General features: G+C 38.3%; 1 protein-coding gene across 1 annotated transcript in view; it reads left to right on the top strand.

Moving 5' to 3' along the window:
• Positions 1-19373, top strand: part of cachd1 (cache domain containing 1) — a 73734-nt gene that overhangs the window by 35023 nt on the left and 19338 nt on the right. Inside the window, exons 3-12 of the mRNA XM_088598583.1 lie at positions 3905-4053; positions 8891-8997; positions 12148-12274; positions 13453-13597; positions 14295-14511; positions 15208-15357; positions 16421-16654; positions 16779-16928; positions 17816-17939; positions 18581-18698. Of these exons, the coding sequence (XP_088454709.1) occupies positions 3905-4053; positions 8891-8997; positions 12148-12274; positions 13453-13597; positions 14295-14511; positions 15208-15357; positions 16421-16654; positions 16779-16928; positions 17816-17939; positions 18581-18698 (1521 nt within the window). The remainder of the gene's footprint in view (positions 1-3904; positions 4054-8890; positions 8998-12147; positions 12275-13452; positions 13598-14294; positions 14512-15207; positions 15358-16420; positions 16655-16778; positions 16929-17815; positions 17940-18580; positions 18699-19373) is intronic.

Below are 19373 nucleotides of genomic sequence, written 5' to 3'. Positions count from 1 at the left end.
ATGTAATTGGCAGTGATTTTGTTTATGCCTTGAGTAAAGAAAAATCCAGCTCTCGGGCGTTTTATACTTAAGTTAAGGTAAACACATAAACCTTGAGACTTGAAGGGTATTGTTTAACACAAACAACAGGTCCACACCGTTGTTTCACATTTTAGCTGTGCATGTGGTTAAAAAAAGAAGAAAACATTCTGTCTTTCTCAGTCTTGAGTATTGTGCTCCTACAACATTTGTGTGAAATGAAAGATTCAAAGAAGTTAAGTGCTTTTGTAATGCTTTACTATGTTTGCTCAGTGCATTAATTTAGAAGGGTGTAGGCGGGAGCAGCAGTTTCCATTGGACTTGTTTCAGCTTGGTCACCTAGCAAAGAGCAGCAGATATTTTTTCTTGTTTTCATGGTGAAGTGATATGATCTGAATACTGTACTACATCTGTAAGAATGACTTCTTCTAATAACAATGAGGGTAACACTTATTTTCACTATCTGGTAAATCAATCTTAAATCTTTGTGTCAGACTGCGATTAATTGTAATTAATCCATTTCAACACTCTTGAGAAGCCATGGCAACAAAATCAACAAAGCTGCAACCAACTGTAGACCTTTTCTCTCCTTTTTCACAAAGCAAAGACAGAGGGAAAATTAAAACTGCTCATCCTTTCACTCACTTGCGTGACTGGATGTGCTGCTTTAGTTTGAATTGTTGTCATGTAAGCTTCATTTACATTAAAAACCAGTTTGCATTGCACACGTCCTTAAAATTCAAGTTGTCGGATACTGCATAAGCAGGTAAGCAATAATAATTCTTTGGATTTTATATTTTATATATCACCTTGAAGTAATCACAGAGAACTTCACATATAGGAGTTGATCTACACCTGAGGTATAGTACATTACTCATGATGCCATGACACACCCATTACTCAGGAGATCAGGTGGAAAGTGAGAAATGTCTTTGGCAGATGAATTAGGGGCCCAGATTGAGTATTTGGCTACGACACAGGACCGATAGTACCATGGAAACTTTAATGCCCTATTTATTGTGTCTTCAATTGCTTTCCGAACGACTACACTTCGTACAGCAGTGTCCCCTGTCGCCATAGGGGGGCATTGGTTTCAAATTTCTGGCCCAGAGAGGAGAATGCCACCTACTGGTCCCATCTGTAACCTTGGTTTTCCTCGCAGGTTTCCCATACTTAATGTTTAAAAGCTGTTTCACTCAAGTTTGCTGTCACTTGAAATGGCATAGCACAACTAAATCTGTAAGATTGCTTTTTTTGAAAATGTGGTGAGACAATAATTGTTAACTAGAGCAATTTTAAGTGACTGTGGTGTGAAGAGACCATTTAACGAGCAGCAGAGTCATGTACGATAGGACATTGCTCTTTGTCTGCGATTTGAAAGACTGAGATTTAGTAGCTTACTAACGGTAACAGTGAATGAGTGGTAAAATAGAGGCTTGAACCATGAAAGCTCTTAATTTACACTTCTCCCACTACCCAGCTGACTTTATGAATAGCAGAAATAAGATGTAGGAGTGCTATATTACATCACTTATTTATGCCTCGCATGAATTTTGCGAACCAAACACTGACTAGGTCATGGCCTTTAAATGATGTCTATGTTGGCTTTGAATTCATAATAAATGGGAGACTGGGAGGTCTGTGGAAAAGGACATCCATCAGTCAAAACCACTACATCACACATTCCACCTTCGTTGGTTTTGGATTGCATTCCTTCACTCGTAGCTACTTTTTCGTTTTATTTAAATACTAGTTAATTCAGTCTGGACTCAATGAATGTTCTTAATCAAGAGAAAATTCCTCAGTGTACTTAAGTTTTTATTTCATCGTGATAGTTTATCATGCATGCAGTTGTGGAAAGCTGTAACTATGTTGGAACATGGCGCTGTTTTTTTTATTTTTCCGAAAACAATGCAGTAAGGCAGCAGTTGAACGTGGTCTGATCTGGCAGATCGCATCAGTTCTAGGACGGAAGCAGAGGCTTCAAGACAGCCCTGTACGAAATCAATTTTCAAAACAGAAATTGTATTGAAACTGTAAAGTTTAAAAACACGCTTTGTTTTTTTTACCTTTTTCCTCCATGTGGAGAGGTGGCAGCAGCAGTATAGTGAAGTAGGTAGGTTTCTTAAATGGTACTGGCGTACTGAAAGCCTTGCTTCTGCCCCAGAAGAATGCTCAGTTGTTAAAGCAGAGTCGCTGTGCCATGAAAAGTGAGTTTTACCAGCTTTCAAGTGCCTGTGACATTTCTGAAGGTTAACCTTGTTAGAGCAGCTGGAGTAAGGTGACCAGCTCAATGTCACAGCGATATGGACAGCATTCAGTGGGGAAGTAATCTGACAATTTGGATAAATGGAAAGTGGTGGACTAACTGTGAGCAGCGCTGGGGTGGTGACAGAATTGCTTTTCATTAAGATTCCTGTCTCCTCTGTTGGCAAGCAGAGATCCTGATGTTGCTGATCCTGATCCTGAGGTGCTATGTCCAACCTTTCATACAGACACCGCAGATGATTCTCCTGCTGTACAACACACTTGGGGAGAAAGCTGACCTAATGACATAGTTTTGGTATTGTGTGTAATAGGTCAAAATTTGAAAAAAAAACAGGACTAGTTCAGGTATGGGTAGACGGGTGGTTCACTTTGTGCAGGTAACCGTTTTAATCAAACTAAGATCAGGGTTTGAATAAACACTAGAGAATCATAAGTCTCTTAAGGGCAATAGTTACCCATTCCTGCTGTTAAATATTTAAATACTTTGCTACCTAGTGGGTTTTCAGATACTAATAAGTATGAAGACATCTGCTGTTTCCAGTCATCTCCCTGGTGTTCATCTGCTGCTGTATATAAGAAATAACCAGGAAGTCAGGGAGAAAAGACAATCTAAAGAATGTTCTTGGCTCTTCACTTCATACACATTGTAAATGGCAGGTAATGAGGAAAGGAAAGACCATTGCTTTGGTTTGATGACTATTCACCATAATCCAATGCCTTAACAAGTGGCTGGGTTTAAGCTGGTTGTGGTTTAAACACGCTGCACTGTGTTGAGTTTTTAAAACTGAGCTTGAAGGTGCCTAGGTTATTAATGAGTCCACAGGGAATATGTTATTGAATAAATCAGTTTCACTTAAACAGCCATGGCCATTCAGTTTGGGCTTCCCTTTGGGATCCTGTAATTGAACTACATGTCTGAAATTGAAGCTATTGAGGCTTGAGCAGTGCGCTTTTTTTCATTGTCATTTGCGAACTCTATTTGCCTTTGTGAACCTGCCTCAAATTATGATGAAGTGTGAAGCCAATGACAATGCAGAGGGAAATTTGTCAGCGTTTGAAGTCAGGACTTGTTTTCCCTAAGACATGTGATGTTGATGAATTTTATTTTAAAGCTTTTGTTGGCTTCCTTTCTGAAGGGCTGTTCTGAAAGCCATGGAAACAGAGAATGGTTTTATATCACTGGATACATTTTGCTTGGCTCAAGATGAAATTAGGAAAAATACAGCTTTGAATACCACAGTATGTGGATCCTGTAGGAACAGCTTACATCCCTTCCTACATTTATTTGAGCTTTGGACATTCGGCTGCTACAAATGCTGCAAACTCCCAAGTTCTGACTTATTTTAATATATTAATTCAATTATTTGCACTATCCTGTTTAACCGATGTCAAAGATAAAAATACAATGCAAACATGCAACTATGTCTTTGTGGTTCTTTGTTCTAAGACTGCAAACTATAACAGTTTTTCTGTATTCTGCCTGGTGTCATGCATCATTGACATGTCTCTGTGCTCTGTGTTTTAGCGTGAAGTGTGACTTTAGAAAGAACAACAGACCCCTCATGGCAACTGGTATTGAATCACTGCAGGTGACCTGTGTGTGTTTTTTGCATTGCAGCTGGCCAAAAAGATCCGGGAGAAGTTTAACCGGTACCTGGATGTGGTGAACAGGAACAAGCAGGTTGTGGAAGCATCATACACTGCCCACCTGACATCCCCTTTGACAGCCATTCAAGACTGCTGCACCATTCCCCCCTCAATGATGGAGTGAGTTTACTGCCCAAGGGCTCCATTCATTAACACAGGGATGCATAGTTTCAGTTATGCTCTATCTGGGCCTTTAATAGGCTCAGTGATGTGATTACGGACACCAGTTTTACCCCATGAGCCTGCTCTTTAATTGTTGGTCACGTAAGATAAAACTCTTCTGGACTGGAGCTCTTACTATATGCTAATGCCTGGAAATGTATTTAAGTTTCTAGGGGACATTATTAGTTAGTTAAGACACAGTTTACCGTTATTTCAGTTTCATAATCCTGAAGAAGAATGCCTGTGAATAATGCAATTACATTGGCGGATAAAAAAAAAGTAATTGGTGATGCGTGTTTAATTGTTGCATAATTTGAGAAACTGTTTGAGAAATTTGAGAAGGTGAAATCGGCTGTTTACATAATGAGGCTGTAGAAGGTGGGTGATTTTGGAAAAGACAAAAATTGATGCTGCCAGTATAAACTGAATTACAACAAGAACAGATCCTTGTTATTAAATTGCATATATGGCATAGTATATTTTTAATTACGTTTTATGATTCTTTTGAAGGAGAAGCTATGAAATGCATAGGGTGAACAAAAGACCTCATGTTGTCTTTTAAAAACTAGATATAGACTAAAGTATTCCTACTTTGCCACTAATTATTTTGAACAAAGGTGATAAAAATATTTTTCTTTTTACACTTTATACTATGTGCACACTGCACTGTGCAGTCACTGATCTGTATGGGTAATTTATCTCAAATGGAAAACAGGGCATTGAGCATAACAATTAACTCTCCATGGCAGTGACATCCTTATCATAGCTAGTAGAACTTCGGTCCTTGTAAGCTTCAAAATACAGCATCTGTTTTCAAACGTCAGCACACGGATGGAGTTCACTTGGGACTCCCAACCACAAGGTGTACTTTTAACCTTATCTTCACATATCCACATTGCGGTTTCTTACTCTTGCTTAATTGCATTTTGATTGCATTATCTCTAACCTCAGACACAGAATGATTTATCACAATCCTCAGGCCCCTTTCTTCACAGAACCACAACTTATTCAGCATGTGTAGTATGACTCTCCCATTTGACCTAAAAGCTAATTTGATTTGATCTGATGCCTATGAAATCCAGCCCAGGGTTTTATTCTGATGGATCCTGGTATTATTCTGCAACAAAGCAAGAAAAGATGGGGTGGGGGGTTGGTAGGGAATGGCTGGAGGAATGAGGTATAAGTAGGATGTGATGTTTGAGTGGAGTATTCTGGGGGAAACAATCAATAGTATACAGATCTTCATGTTGTGACTTTCTTCTAATAAGCGTTTTGAGATGATCCTTTCCAGGAAAAGAAAGTAATTAAAAAAGATTGATATTTCAAGGGTAGTCTGGTGACAAATATCTTTTCCATTGTCAAAATCATGAGAGCCAAAATGAATCTTGTTGAGTATTTTGGAGGGGAGGGTGCCAAATAGGTATTTTCCTGTAATGCAGTTTACTACTTTTTCATTTAAGGATATGATTCATGCTGTTTTACACAAATTAGGCCTTCTGAAGGACTGCAGCTTTGTACTTTTCTGTAGAGAGCTATTTTGCGATGTGGGTACACATAACTACTCTTGTTTTCAGGTGAGGCACTGCAAACAATTGACAATATTGAAACCCCACTGGTAGGAGCGTAGCTCATACCACTGCAGGTCACAGCAGGAGCAGCTGTCAGAATTCTCTGCTCTTGTTTTGACTTGGTGAGCGTGCTTTTCAGTGTGTGATTGTCTTGAAATATTCAACAAGTATGGCTTTTTGAGGTTCTCACAGCAGACTTGTGGCTTGTGTTGTTTTGTCTCATAGAGCTCTTAGCCCAGTAAAGAATTTGTATTTTTTGGTGGTGCTGGGATTTAAATAGAGGCAACATATGGTATGCTTTTAATGCTTTTATTATTTTCTGTTGCACACACATGTATCAGGAGACAACAGTCAGAGTTAGAACAGGGCATGAAGAAGCTAATTGTAAACAAGCCTTCTCTGTTCTGTACTCCTGTGGTTTTGAGCCTTAGAGGCAACAGATACCACTGCTTTGTGTATTATGGCCAGTGGCATGGTTGAGCGTGAGTAAGATGTTATGCATGCTATAGGATGTCATATTCTTAATTTACTTCCTAATGTTCGTCTTGAGGTCAGTTTTCTGTGGACCCAGCCAATGATAATGAGCAACAGAATGCTTTAATCATTACTACTGTGTACTGCTTTTATTTAGTTAAGTTGCTTAGCCTTGAGATGCTTTAACAGGCGAAGATATGTGCCTACACATTTGTGTGAGTTATCTGAACCACATACGAACAGTTTGAACCTTGCTTACCAGCAGCTATTGGCAAGTTAATCTCACAGTTCTTTGCTTTGAAAATGCAGCAATATAGCTGTCAAGTGATTAACCAATAGTATGACTCTCCAAACTGTTCTTTGAGTAAATTATGATCTTTTCTTCACGCTGTGTGAGAGGAAGTATCCTAGTTGCTTCCTGTGCTGGAAAGTAAATTCCATTTTAGGTTTAATCGAAAATCTTGGTATTGAAATAAGCCCTGTTCTGTTTAGTTCTTGTTGTCAAAAATGAATACCTTCAAAGGCTCATACAGACTGATAACTACAGTTGGTGTTTTTATTTGTACTGCAAGGGTTAACGAAGATGATAGTTAAGCATTTTATAGAAAAGACTAACAATCTCTGGTACTCTGAGTTCAATCTCCACTGAGCTTTCTGTTTGCTGTTTAAATAACATTAATTGGTTCTATCAGATACAAATGAATTGTCATCCCAATTCACTTACTGTGGAATGAGCATGTTCTCTCCATCTAAAGAAAAAGAACCACTACATTAGCTTTTGGACAGATACATATCCCTTGGAAGTAAATTTCTTACAGTCAGTTATTTATAGATAATTCTGCTTAAGCTTTCATAATTTTTATTAATTCAAAATGAAGAAATAATGATTGTGATTTATAGTTTAGTTTTTCTTTTTCCACTAGCTAGAGCTACTATAAAATATATTTGCCCAGGAAAGAAACTGTCGTATTGTAGCTTTCCTATACAGCAGCATACAGAACTGAAAAATGTAACATTTTAAATATGGTACTGTTTATTTTTCTTTGTTTATAAGAACCTGTCACAACAAAAATTCCCAGCTTCAGCTTCAAAAGCCCCAAGAAACTGGAAAATAAAAATGCAGAGAAAACAAAAAGTATCCAGAGATGATTTTGTTGAAGATGCTACACGTACTTCAAGCCTATAAAGTAAAGACGGCTTCAGGGAGTGTTATTTTTTATTTTAGGTTTCTTTTTTGCTCGACTGAGCTTGTTTTTCAAGAGCTTGATTTACATGGTGAATCCAAATCAACGCGAAAAAAAACCCGCTTGAAGGGATTTTTTTGATGTAAAATTCAAAGAGCTTGCAAATGTATTTTTTATCTTCCACATTTCCTTAGCCCCCACGTGTAAACCGTGTTGAAGGAGAATAATAATGACTGGAGCCTGATGGGAATTAAATGTCTGAAGTTCAAAGCGTTTTGTACATCAGAGCGGCCGTCAATCAAGCAAGCATCTCGCCGGCGAGCGCGGGGAGAGAAGCTCTCTGTGGGGACGAGATCAAAGTGGGAGACGTGGTGCTTGCTGCTCCCTCGAGACGCTCTTTCGATCAGCTATTCATTAAAGAGAACCGAGGCAGCCTGGAAACAATGCCGCGATGTGACTTCTCTCGAAAAACTGACTTTCCGCCAGCCATTTATCTGGAGCACTCGGAGCGGTCGAGTCCGAGTGCAATCCGATATTCTCTGTCCCGTGGTCAAGGTCGGAAGCCTTGAGGATTTTTTTGGGGGGGAGGGGAGAGGGGTTCGAGGAGGTGGAAGAAGGGAACGGAGTTTCAATTAGCAAGTGCATAAGGGGGGCGGTGGGTTGAGCACGGCAACATCTATAAGTGGCTATCCAGGGAAACGTTTAAACATTTCTCTCTAATTTAGGTTATTACTTCCATATGAGAAGAAAATATTTTCTGCTTTCCCTTTGATTTTCCAGATCAGGTTTTCCTCAACTTAGCCTTCCCTGAATTTGGAAGAGGTTTTAGTTCTAACCAGGTCATGTTCTGTGAAGATACTGTGGCATGTGGACACTGTTATGAAGATCTGGTCTGGTGTGACCCAGAAGACATCTGGTGTTAAAATGTTGGTTCTTGTTCATTTCACGGAATTCATGCAAAAGCATAATAGATATGGTCCAGTTCCATGTTATCTCCCATATGTAGTTTCATTCTCCAGTATTGGAGATCTATTTCTATAATAATAATAAACTTTATTTTATATAGCACTTTAAAGGTATTTTCATCAAGATTTCTAATTCAAAAGTGCTTCTACTCAGTAACTGCATTATTCAAAGATTCTTTTCCTCGTAAATTTGTGATGTAATTAATCATGAGGTTTGTAAATGCAACCAGATGCTGCAAAGTCCCAGAACAATATTGGAATGAGGGCTGTACATCACCCACAGAGGGCACTGTTCTCTGTTGTACATTACACAAACAGAATGCAAGGTCTGACCACAAATATGTTGTTAAAAAGCAGACCTCCCGAGACCCAAGAGAAGAAACAAATGTAACCTGTCAAACATTTATCTTGGAAATCTAAAAAAAAATGACAATCTACATATTTACTAATGTTTTAATTTTCAAAAAAAGTTTGCCAGCTTCCCCCCCACGGTTTAACTATGCCAACTTCAAGCCTTCTGACAATTTCTTGTACTAATGCTTAATTGTTTTTGGGACAGGTAATAAGAAGTGCCATGTTCAAATAATGCTTTTTTTGTTTTCAGTTTTGATGGGAATTTCAACACGAATGTCTCCAAAACCATCAGCTGTGACAGGCTTTCTACCACAGTGAACAGCCGAGCATTCAACCCCGGACGGGACCTCAACTCAGGTGAGGGCCCTGTCTTGTTGTGTCCCAAGCTCCCCACCACCACAGTACAGGCTGTGTAGCAGACGTGACTACATGTGCGACAACATCGTGACAACACGCTTTGCAGGACTGGTTATTCCTTTAAAATGAGTTATTTTTCAATAAAGGCTTCGATATTATTAAAAAGAGGTAGGCCAATGCTGCTAAATGTGTAATAAAACATTGTCCCCTTTAGTTTTGCAATTGTGAACTTATTGTGCATTCTAAGCCATTTTTTGTTTTGTAGTAAAAACAATGTAAAGATCTTTGATATTTGATTTGATTTCCTTCCTTTAGACATTCAGATGTTCTCTGTCTTTCAGTGTGCATTTTTTTATAATGTATTCAGGAACCACTACCTATGCACTGTAAATTGCAAAGTTTAACTTTAAGCCATAAACCAGGCTTCTACTGTATGCGCTTCCAGAGATATTACATCTTACCAGGCGGAAATTGACTCTTCTCCCAGATGGAAAGGGTTAAAAACTGTGAGACATTTGTCTTCTTCATTTTGCCACCAAGTATTTTTTTTTCTAGAAAAAGTTAAAAATAAAACACCCCCTACCTTTCCTATAATTTCTAACGGAGGTCAACTTTTGCCTTGTTTAAACAATAAGTGATATTCAGCAGAATAGATGCTTAATATTCTTGCCTTGACATCCCTCTTCTGGTGTAACCAAGAGGCCCACATTAGAACTGGAAGCCTCATTCCTCCCATTTTCCTCAGTTATCTTTCTCAATTGCTGAGTTGTAACATAAACTTTACACAGACTGGCCCATTCTCTCTGTTTATTTCCTTAAGATCTGCTCTGCTCCAGGCACTTGGCTATTGTATATAATTTGTCATGAAGGCCCAAGTGAGGAACTAACTCATAATGGTGAAAGACAAAGTGCAGCTGACAAGAGGGCAAAACAGGAAAGAAAACAATGAATGGAGGTTGAAGACAAATCTGCCAGCTTTAGTCTCTACAGTTTAGTCTTAAATTCTTCAGTGTTGCTATAGGTCTTGTATTTAGGGCCAGAGAATGTGTTTTTTTCCTCTCTTCCTGATCAACACCCGAAAATCTTTCTTCGTATGCACATAATAGGATTTTCAGTTTTGCTTTCTCTGTGTGGCATGAGCAAGAGTCTCCTGGTGTTAACAGAATGACTTTTGCCCATATTTGTAAGTAATGTGATTACTGGCAAAGTAAATATAATTCATCTTGAGAGGAATTCATTCATCTTAACAGTTTATCAGTAGAACAGTAGTACCCAGGCATTTGGACTTAAATATTAATATGCTAGTTATGCAATGGATGAAAATGTCTGATTTAGACTGGTTTTTATATTTGTGGTCAAATTCTACACTCTTTGTATCTATGATGAAATTTTGCCTGATTCACAGAAGAGTTGAGAGATTTTTTTCCCATTGCTTTTCTGTTTTACTTTTCCATTGCTTTGCTTTCCTGTTCATCCACGTAAAATTCTCTTTGGATAAGAGTTGTGACTCTGCATTTTACAGATGAGCTACATCTGTTAGGTTTTCTGTTATATGGCACAGGTCTATGTAGATGTCTTTACAGAAAACGTTTTCTTTTAAAATCTCAGTGGTGTGAGGAGCCGGACATTATGCTGTGCGTAAGAGTTCAGTGAGCTCTGCGTGCAGTTGTTTGTAAAAAGCTGATAATTTGAACTTGTTAACACAGACTGAGGCAGGACTTCAGGGCTGAATTATTCACAGTTGAAAAAAGGATACATTCTAGTGCTGTATCTGTCTTAATGCTGTGGTTGTTGTTCTTTCACTCTGCTGTGAATTAAGGAAGTGTGCATTTTGGGAATTGTGATCTTATCCTAGCAGTGAGTCCCTGAAAAGATAAACCTTGTTTGTTTTTCTTGGCTTTATGTTGGAGTTGTTTGTTTGACTTTGTTTCTGGGTCATCTGAGCCATTTGTCCATAATCTCTCCTTTGTGCTTTGCAGCAGCAAAACTACTTTGACTCCATCTTAAGGATGAAAAACGTGCCATCTAATATTCAGATGCATGCTTTTCAAACACATCTGTGCATCTACAGAGCATAATATGTGCTAGGTCTGACATTATACACATTTGCAATGTACTGTTGAAAGGAAAATTTGTAATTAATTTTTAAAAAGCTTTTCTGTTTTAATCAAACAGCAGCCCTTTCAAGACACCCCAGAGACTAAATAAAGCCTTTCAAATGGAAAATGATATGCATAGGAAGAGCTGCCATGGATTGTCTGAGTGCTGTCTGACTTTTCAATGCAGTTTTAAGTCCCGTTAAGTTGGTCTCAAGCACCACATACCTCTGAATCTTCCAGCTGTTAGCCATTCCTTTCCTAACAAACTCCAGCTGCTCCCACTGCTTCTGCAGGATTACAGATCCACTTGAACTCGGCTGTCCTCCGATTGTGTTCAAGCTCTTATATTTACAGTGGATAATAGTGTCTTTTAATATATGGAGGTGCATTTTATGAGTTGGACAATTTTAAACCTATAAAGCTCGAGGTTCCAAAGGGCAAACTATTCTACAGCTTACATTACACTGTGCAAATGTGCATAGGCACAACACAAACTGCTTTGTACTTTTAATTAAGCCTTACATACTGGAACATTTCATTTCTGTTTCAAAAACATTTTTAGTTTTTAAATTTGGGTGGTCAAGAACACTTATATGTGCTGCATATAAAACAGCCAGAACTTTTACTGGACACTAAACTGAATGCCTTATTTTTTACAGCAGCTTCTAGTCTGCTTTAAATGTTTTTCTTTTGATATTCAGGATATCATGTTAATCCGTATTCATAGTATCCATCATTTTTGTGATTAGGGAGTCTATTGCTTTGCTGCTTGTTCTGGTAGAACTTGTTGGTTTAATTTGCCTGCTGTTTTGAATAGTTTGCTTGATCAGAACCCTAGTCTTTGACTGTGCCAGGTTCCTCCAAATTGTGATGTCATAGTGTTCAAGTGCAATATATTTTAAAAACAACAAAGATGAACTTGCTTCAGACTGAATCTCAGTATTTATTTTAGCAATGGGTGAAGCTGAGTTTTGATTTACTGTTCCTGTAAACAAAGTATGTCCTTTTCAACAAAGAGCATCCTATTCATCTGTACTATTTTGTCTTTCAGTTCTGGCTGACAACCTCAAATCCAACCCAGGGATTAAGTGGCAGTACTTTAGCTCAGAAGAAGGCATTTTCACTGTGTTTCCTGCCCACAAGTTCCACTGCAAGGGTACCTATGAGCATCGCAGCAGGTATGCAGTTTGTTTTCTGTCACCTCCTTAAGATTTTTAACATGCAACACTTTTAGGGTTTGTGTACAGAAGCATGGGAAATGTAGCTGGCATATTTCTTCAGAATGTGCTGAAACATGTGCTGTGTTGTATTCTAATGACATCCCCTCCATTTCCTGTAGGACAAATAAAACTGTGAAAGTAATGGTTGTACAGCATCATGTATTTTGCAAAACCTTGGCTGTACTATAAAGACAAAAGGCCTCTTTTTATTTTAATCTGTTTTTTTTTTATTTTAAAATGTTTGAACTTGCATTACTTATTAGTGAAGCTCAGACTGGTGATTTGGAGTGCTTAAATGTTGCCCTCCCATGTCATTGAGCTATTTCTAAGGAATCATTTCTGTGCTGTGCAAAAGTCTTAAATAAAAACGCCCTCCTTTTCTCATCGGCGACACCAGTGATTATAGGCTCTGGACAGGAAGGCAGACAGGGAGGAAAATCCTTCTTGAGACTTTTGTCTTCTGTGTGGTTCAGTGTGGCCTCTTTACAATTCTGCCCTTTTCTGTTGAAGATTTAAAAAAGGAAATGATCAGCTGTAGATGTTCAAGTGTTACAGAGAGAAACATGCTTCCACTCTAGGTCAATGTTACAATGAAATCTGACTATACAGTAAGACACTGTTTATTCTTTAGCAAGCAGTGCTTTTTAGCTGAGGATGCTGTTGAAGCATATGCATACATGTGAAGGTGTGTAAAAGTCCCAACGTAGGCTCTAGAGCAAGAATTATATCTGTTTTCATACTGCATGTGTGGCGAAATGCATGCATTTAGAATATTCTAAATGTGCTATAATGATTCACAAAATGGGAATATTGCAACTAAATAAAAATAAATCGAAATAATATACATGTAGATCCATCTGCAAACACTACAAAAAAGGACAGTTAACTAAATGTGTTTGGCACAGTCCCAGAGTGTCACACAGCTGCTGTAAGAGGAAGATCTGATATTAATCGTGGATTGGTAAATTTTGCAACTGTGAATCGATTAAACAGACCGCCTCAGATGAAATGGCAATGGAATGTCCTTGACCAACTTGTAGTGGGCAGGAAAAAAATTAAATGGCTTTGTGTGCATAATTTCTTTTATTTACGGGGCATATTTAACCTACATGTGTTGCTTCTTTCTTTTCTTTCAGGCCTGTATATGTGTCAGCCGTGCGCCCACAGTCCAAACACATCGTTGTCATTATTGATCATGGGGCTTCAGTCACAGACACTCAACTTCAAATTGCTAAAGATGCTGCACTAATCATTTTAAACTCCATCGACGAGCATGACAAGGTGAATTTTTATTCTTTCAGTTTTTTGGCAGAATTACTATGTTAGGTTTTTTTAAACATCTGAGAGTGTTGTTTCTCTTGTCATCACTTGTATTTGTTGTCCTTTTTCTGCATGGCATGAGTGATTGTCCTGTAATAAATCATTCTCCTTGAATGTGTGGCTATCATGCCAACAGTTTATTCTGAACCTAATTGTTAAGTGTAACTACCTATTCTCTGAATGATTGTGGTTTACAGTACAAATATTCAGTAGATATGATATTCAAACACCTGTAAAATAACCCACTCCTAACCCACTCCACAGATGTGTACAGTGAAAATTATGCTCTGTTTTGGCTCAACTGAACCTTTTCATTATCTTTAAACATAATAAAAATGGGTCTTATGAGCAGAAACTAAACACAACCTGTTTTGCATGACTATTCGTTTTTATAAGTTTAATTTCTCTTTCCAAAACCTTTGGGAGTTTGCTAAGTAGTCACTAATACACCACTAGGACTCAACCCTGTTCCTTTTCAAGACACTACACCAGTGAAATCATGTCTTCTTTTTACAGTGAATTTAAGAACACCAGCTCAATGGTCATGAGTTGCACTGAATATTTGATTGGTTTCTTTACTGAAGGTTATTAATTAAGAATAGCTTAATAAGCATTTAAAAATTCATTATGCATCTGTTTTGTGTACTTTTATTTCTAGATCTCTGTACTAACGGTGGCAGACACTGTACGGGCATGTTCTCTTGACCAGTGCTACAAGACATTTCTTTCTCCGGCCACCAGTGAGACCAAGAGAAAAATGGCCTCATTTGTGAACAACATCAAGGCCTCAGACAGTTCTACCCAGCATGCCATGGGTTTCAAGAAGGCTTTTCAGCTGATCAGGAACACTTGCAATGTAACCAGGCAACAAACAAGTAAGATGTTACCCGACTGAATCTTTGTGAATATTATAGTTAAGGTTCTTTATTTTCAGTGTACATTTTTAATTATACCCATTTAAAATAGCCAATTCCGTTCCTCAGAAAAACACTCCTTCAAGCAGAGTTACAGATAATACTGATCACCAGTCCCATAGGGTTATTTTCGGTTTTTAAAAATTCAGCCAGATTTATGTTTTTAAACAGAATGTAGATATGTATAGGGAATAGTAATAACAAGCACAGTTTTTTTAAAAGCATTATAGTTTTTAAAGCATCATCCTCAACTCAGTGCAAAGAATACTTTTTACTTTACTGGTAAGTGCAGTGAAGGCAAAGTGACTTGATAATTGCCATTAAATGTGAAATTGTCTGATGGATTAAAAACTAAAAGCGCAACTAACAATCGTGTCAAAAAAGAATTATGGTAAAAAAGAGAAGTACTTCAATTTGTACTTCAAGGTTTCATCTCCAGTCCTATTCTTAACATGGACAACATGAAAATATAGAACCTTGTCAGATTAGTGTATGTGCCCACAGGTGACACCGAGATTGGCTTTTCTGCAGTGATTATCCCTATGAATTAAACAACACATGAGTGCAGCACACCAGTTCATGTGGCCCCTGTATTTAGCCACATTTGTGTGGACATGCTAAGGCGGTCGTGGGCTAAAGTGTTTTTCTTCTCTGCAGACACAGATATGGTGATAATCTACCTCTCATCAGGAACAACATCCAGAGATTCCTCCGAGGATGAAAAAAAGGCCACCCTCAGTGTAGTGAAGGAGGAGAACGGCTATCTCAACAATTCTGTCATGATCCTGACCTATGCTCTCATGAATGGTAAGGTGTTGCCATTAAGTGATGATTTGGGGCGTTTGTCCAGTTTAATTTACACCAAGGCACAAGGTTTGCATAATAAAGTTCTGATCATGAGTTAAACAATCTGGTTGATCTCATATATCTTTGTGCTGTGGTATTCCTAGTGTTTCCTTCAAGATATCGGAACAGCAGTTAAGGTGAAATCGATAATGAAAACAGACGGTCAGGTCCACTTAATAGTACTTATCTGTGTGACACATTGTATTAGTTGGAAATTATTTTGATATTGCAAATCATTTATGAAGAGACTGAAGTATAATAAGTGCAAAAAAACATATGAACTTATTTAAAACTAAAAACTGAGATTGCATGATGATTTTTGAAGTTAGAACTTGGTACTCCCTACAGCTCCTATCTGGTACTTTGATTTTTTTAATTTTGTCTGTATTATTTGTTCCAAGTTCCTTTTTTTGTACCTCTGTTGTGTTGCATTCAGCCCACTTATATCCTGGCCTAATCTCTGCATGATACCTCTTTGTCATCTGTTCAAATAAATTACTTTTCAATATGAAATTAGGATGAGGAACACTGGACCAGAAAAAAGAGCAGCCGCATCAAAGCTGTCTGTTTAATTTATTAAAGGATGTGGAGGCCCTTGTTATAAGAGCGTTACCCTTGAAAAAGCTGAAGTTTAAATGATCAGAATGAATTTGCATCCCGTTTCAAGTGTTTATTCCTCTGTCCATTCTAAACAGCTGAAAGGAATGCGTGACTTGCAAATAACCTGTGGGCAGTTCATCTGAAATTTAAAACACTTTAATAAAATTAAAATATGCTGAAAATGTTTAAAAGCATGGTTTTTAAAATGTTTCCTAGACTTAAGACAGGAGGGAGTTCCAAAAGTAACAGAAAAGCTATAAGCTTTGGTAATATATGGCCATATCTGGTTACTATTACAAGGTATGCCTTTCATGTAAAAGTCAGAACAAGGGTAGCTGTTTATGTAAAACTTAAGTGTCTGTATTGGATTCGCCTTGAGACAGATAATTTTATTAGTTCCTACCATTTGCTTTTTTTTCTGTAGAGGGTGTGACAGGACTAAAGGAGCTGGCTTTTCTGCGAGACCTCGCGGAGCAGAACTCGGTGAAGTATGGTGTTCCAGACCGCACTGATCTCCCTGTCGTCAAGGGCAGCATGATGGTCCTGAACCAGCTGAGCAACCTGGAGACCACTGTGGGCCGCTTCTACATCAACCTGCCCAACCGGATGATCGACATGGCTGTCTTCAGCCTTCCATATGCAGACCAGATGGGAGACGGTGTGTGTTGCTTAGAAATGGAAGAAAAACTTACCCGGCTTTTATAAAAGAGGGTCTTGGGGGACTTTTTTGTGACTGGGAGTTCTGGAAAGTTTGATTCATGTGTTTTTCTTTCTCGCTTCAGGCTTCATTATGACAGTAAGCCGACCATGCTACTTTGGCAACTTGCTACTGGGAATTGTGGGAGTTGATGTAAATCTGGCCTACATACTGGAAGATGTAACCTACTACCAGGACTCGATGGCATCTTACACCTTTCTCATAGACAACAAAGGTTGGTTTTTCGAATAGAGCAAAGCCTTGGTATTGTGGACTGTAACTGGAGACTTTATTATTCTGTTGCTGGGTGCTAATGAATAGGTTGCGTTTAAGAAGTGTGATCTGAGAGGCTTGTCTAGCTTGACTAAATAGGAATCCACAAACCTGAAAGAACAAACTGGAGGAAAATCTTTTCCATAACAAAATATCTGAGCACCAGAACCTACATCAGGTTTTCACAGCTCAACAGGGTTAAAATAATTAGCAGGACACTGCAATAATATACCATGTTTCATGTCACTAAAAAGTATTGGCACAGAGGCTAAGTCAAAACTTACAATACTCTGAAGCAATGTGACTTTTAAAATGTTATATTTTCCAACTTGTTTTCCTCACTGTTAAAGATTTAAAAACCCGAGAGGTTTCATAATCTCTGGGTACACATTAAAGAAATGTGCTGGGTTTTTTTTTAGCTAAAATGGCTTTAAACTTCGTTGTAGGTTTTATTAAAAACTAGACCACCCCCTCTCCTTTCAAGAAAAAAAAAATCGCAATACCTTATGAAAAAGCCAAAACAAGATAATGAGGGGCACATCTGTTTTCTGCTGCTGTGAATTTGAAGAAGGTAATTTTTAAGCAAATTACCTTATTAAAATAAGTGCTTTCTTTTAAAGAGAGGCCTCTGTTTTTAGGATATATTTAAAAACTGCTGCTGTGTATTTCAGTCACTGTCCTTCACAGGGTGCAGATCTGGCACTATTCCAGACAGGCCTTCTTTTGTGCTGTAGAAGCAGCAATATAGAGGAGGACAGGAGCTTCACAGGCCACTTCAGGAACATTAGCAGCTTGCCAGACTCCCCTACAGACAGGACCACCCTGACTGCTCTTTGCTGTTTTTTCCAGGCTATACTCTCATGCACCCATCACTCACAAGACCTTACTTGATGACTGAACCCCCTCTCCACACTGACATCATCCACTATGAGAATATTCCTGGCTTCGAGCTGGTACGGCAGAACATTCTCAGGTAGGCAGAGATAATCATAATCCCATCAAGCTGCAACTGTGTCCCGTGCCAATCGAGGTAATATTATTTGTGCTGTGTTCAGCTTACTGCAGATGTGCAGATGTTTATACAGTAAGGAAAATGAAAGACATAGATTTACAGCCCCATCTTGCGATTAGCTCATGAGCTCCGATCCAAAGGGGCACAGTACCTCAGGCAGCCTGAGATGGAATGAGCTGATAACTAAGGGTGAAGGGGGCTTTTGAACACATAAATCAGCTGGAGTCATACTGTGCTTTCTTTTGTAAGAGGTCTTGCTTTTGAAGAACTCTCGGTATATACCAGAAGCCTACTGGTTCATTGGCATTGGAACCTGTCCTAGTTTCTGTCCTGTTTAGCATACTGAGAGTTCAACACTCCTCTCAGGGTGGGCTAGTTTAGTTCAGCAATGCCAGTAGCCTTTTTACACAAGATATGACATCTATTCAGGTATAGTGGTTTGGTCAAAGATACTGTTGCAAGCTATATCTATTACAGCTGTCTGCAGTGGGTTTTTGAACCCATCATTCTCTGGTAATGACTCAGAGTCTTAACTACATCTCTATGCTGCCCCGTGAATCTGTGGAGATGAGTATTAAAAGTTTTTGTTGTTTTCTTTTTAGCCTCCCTCTTGGCAGCCAGATCATCGAAGTGCCAATTAATTCCTCACTGTCATGGCACATGAACAGACTCCGTGACACCAACAGAGATGCTTACAACGTGAGCTATGCCTGGAAATTGGTATGCTACCAGTGCATATTATAACAATGCTTAGGAATTCTGGTTTTGCAATGTTTTTCCTTAAATTAATGGAGTGCTTTGTGATTTTCATGAATAGAATGCATTTTTAGAAGGATATTCTGCTCTCTTGATATTTAGAATTGGTATTTTTCTTCTTGTGTTGCGCTGGGTACTTAAAATAGTATTTTAATTGGGGGTTTAACTCATTAACCACACTAAGAATTAGAATCTTATCTTATTTCTCTTATGATTACACGTGTCAGCAAAAAAAATACTAGCCATTGCCTTTGTTAGGATTCTGTGTTTTTTTTCCCACTTTTTTGTCTTTACCAACTGTCCTGGCTCTGCTTTCCAGTCTGGATTTCTCAGAAACATGAATGTTTAAGTCACAGATAATGCAATAGGTTCAACAGGAAGACCCAAATTCCCTGAAAAGGCTACACTGCTTAGTCAGTGTAGAAAAGACTTGAAAAGTGTTCACACTATTTACTGTTGTGCTTTTGTAATCAATAAATGAATACAATCTGTTTAGAAGACTGAATGTGACCTTTGATGCGTTTAGAATCCAAAATGACATAACAGGTTCAGAAATAAAGAATGTCCCTGGGTGGACAAGACTCTATTTTTAGAAAGATCCATAGTCTGATTATATAACATTCTTATGTCTTTTGCCTT

This window comes from Lepisosteus platostomus, chromosome 11 (assembly GCF_059453375.1).
Source record: "Lepisosteus platostomus isolate fLepPlt1 chromosome 11, fLepPlt1.hap1, whole genome shotgun sequence".
Taxonomy (NCBI): domain Eukaryota; kingdom Metazoa; phylum Chordata; class Actinopteri; order Semionotiformes; family Lepisosteidae; genus Lepisosteus; species Lepisosteus platostomus.
The sequence above is the reverse complement of the archived record's forward strand: the minus strand, read 5'-3'. Positions and strand labels throughout refer to the sequence as shown.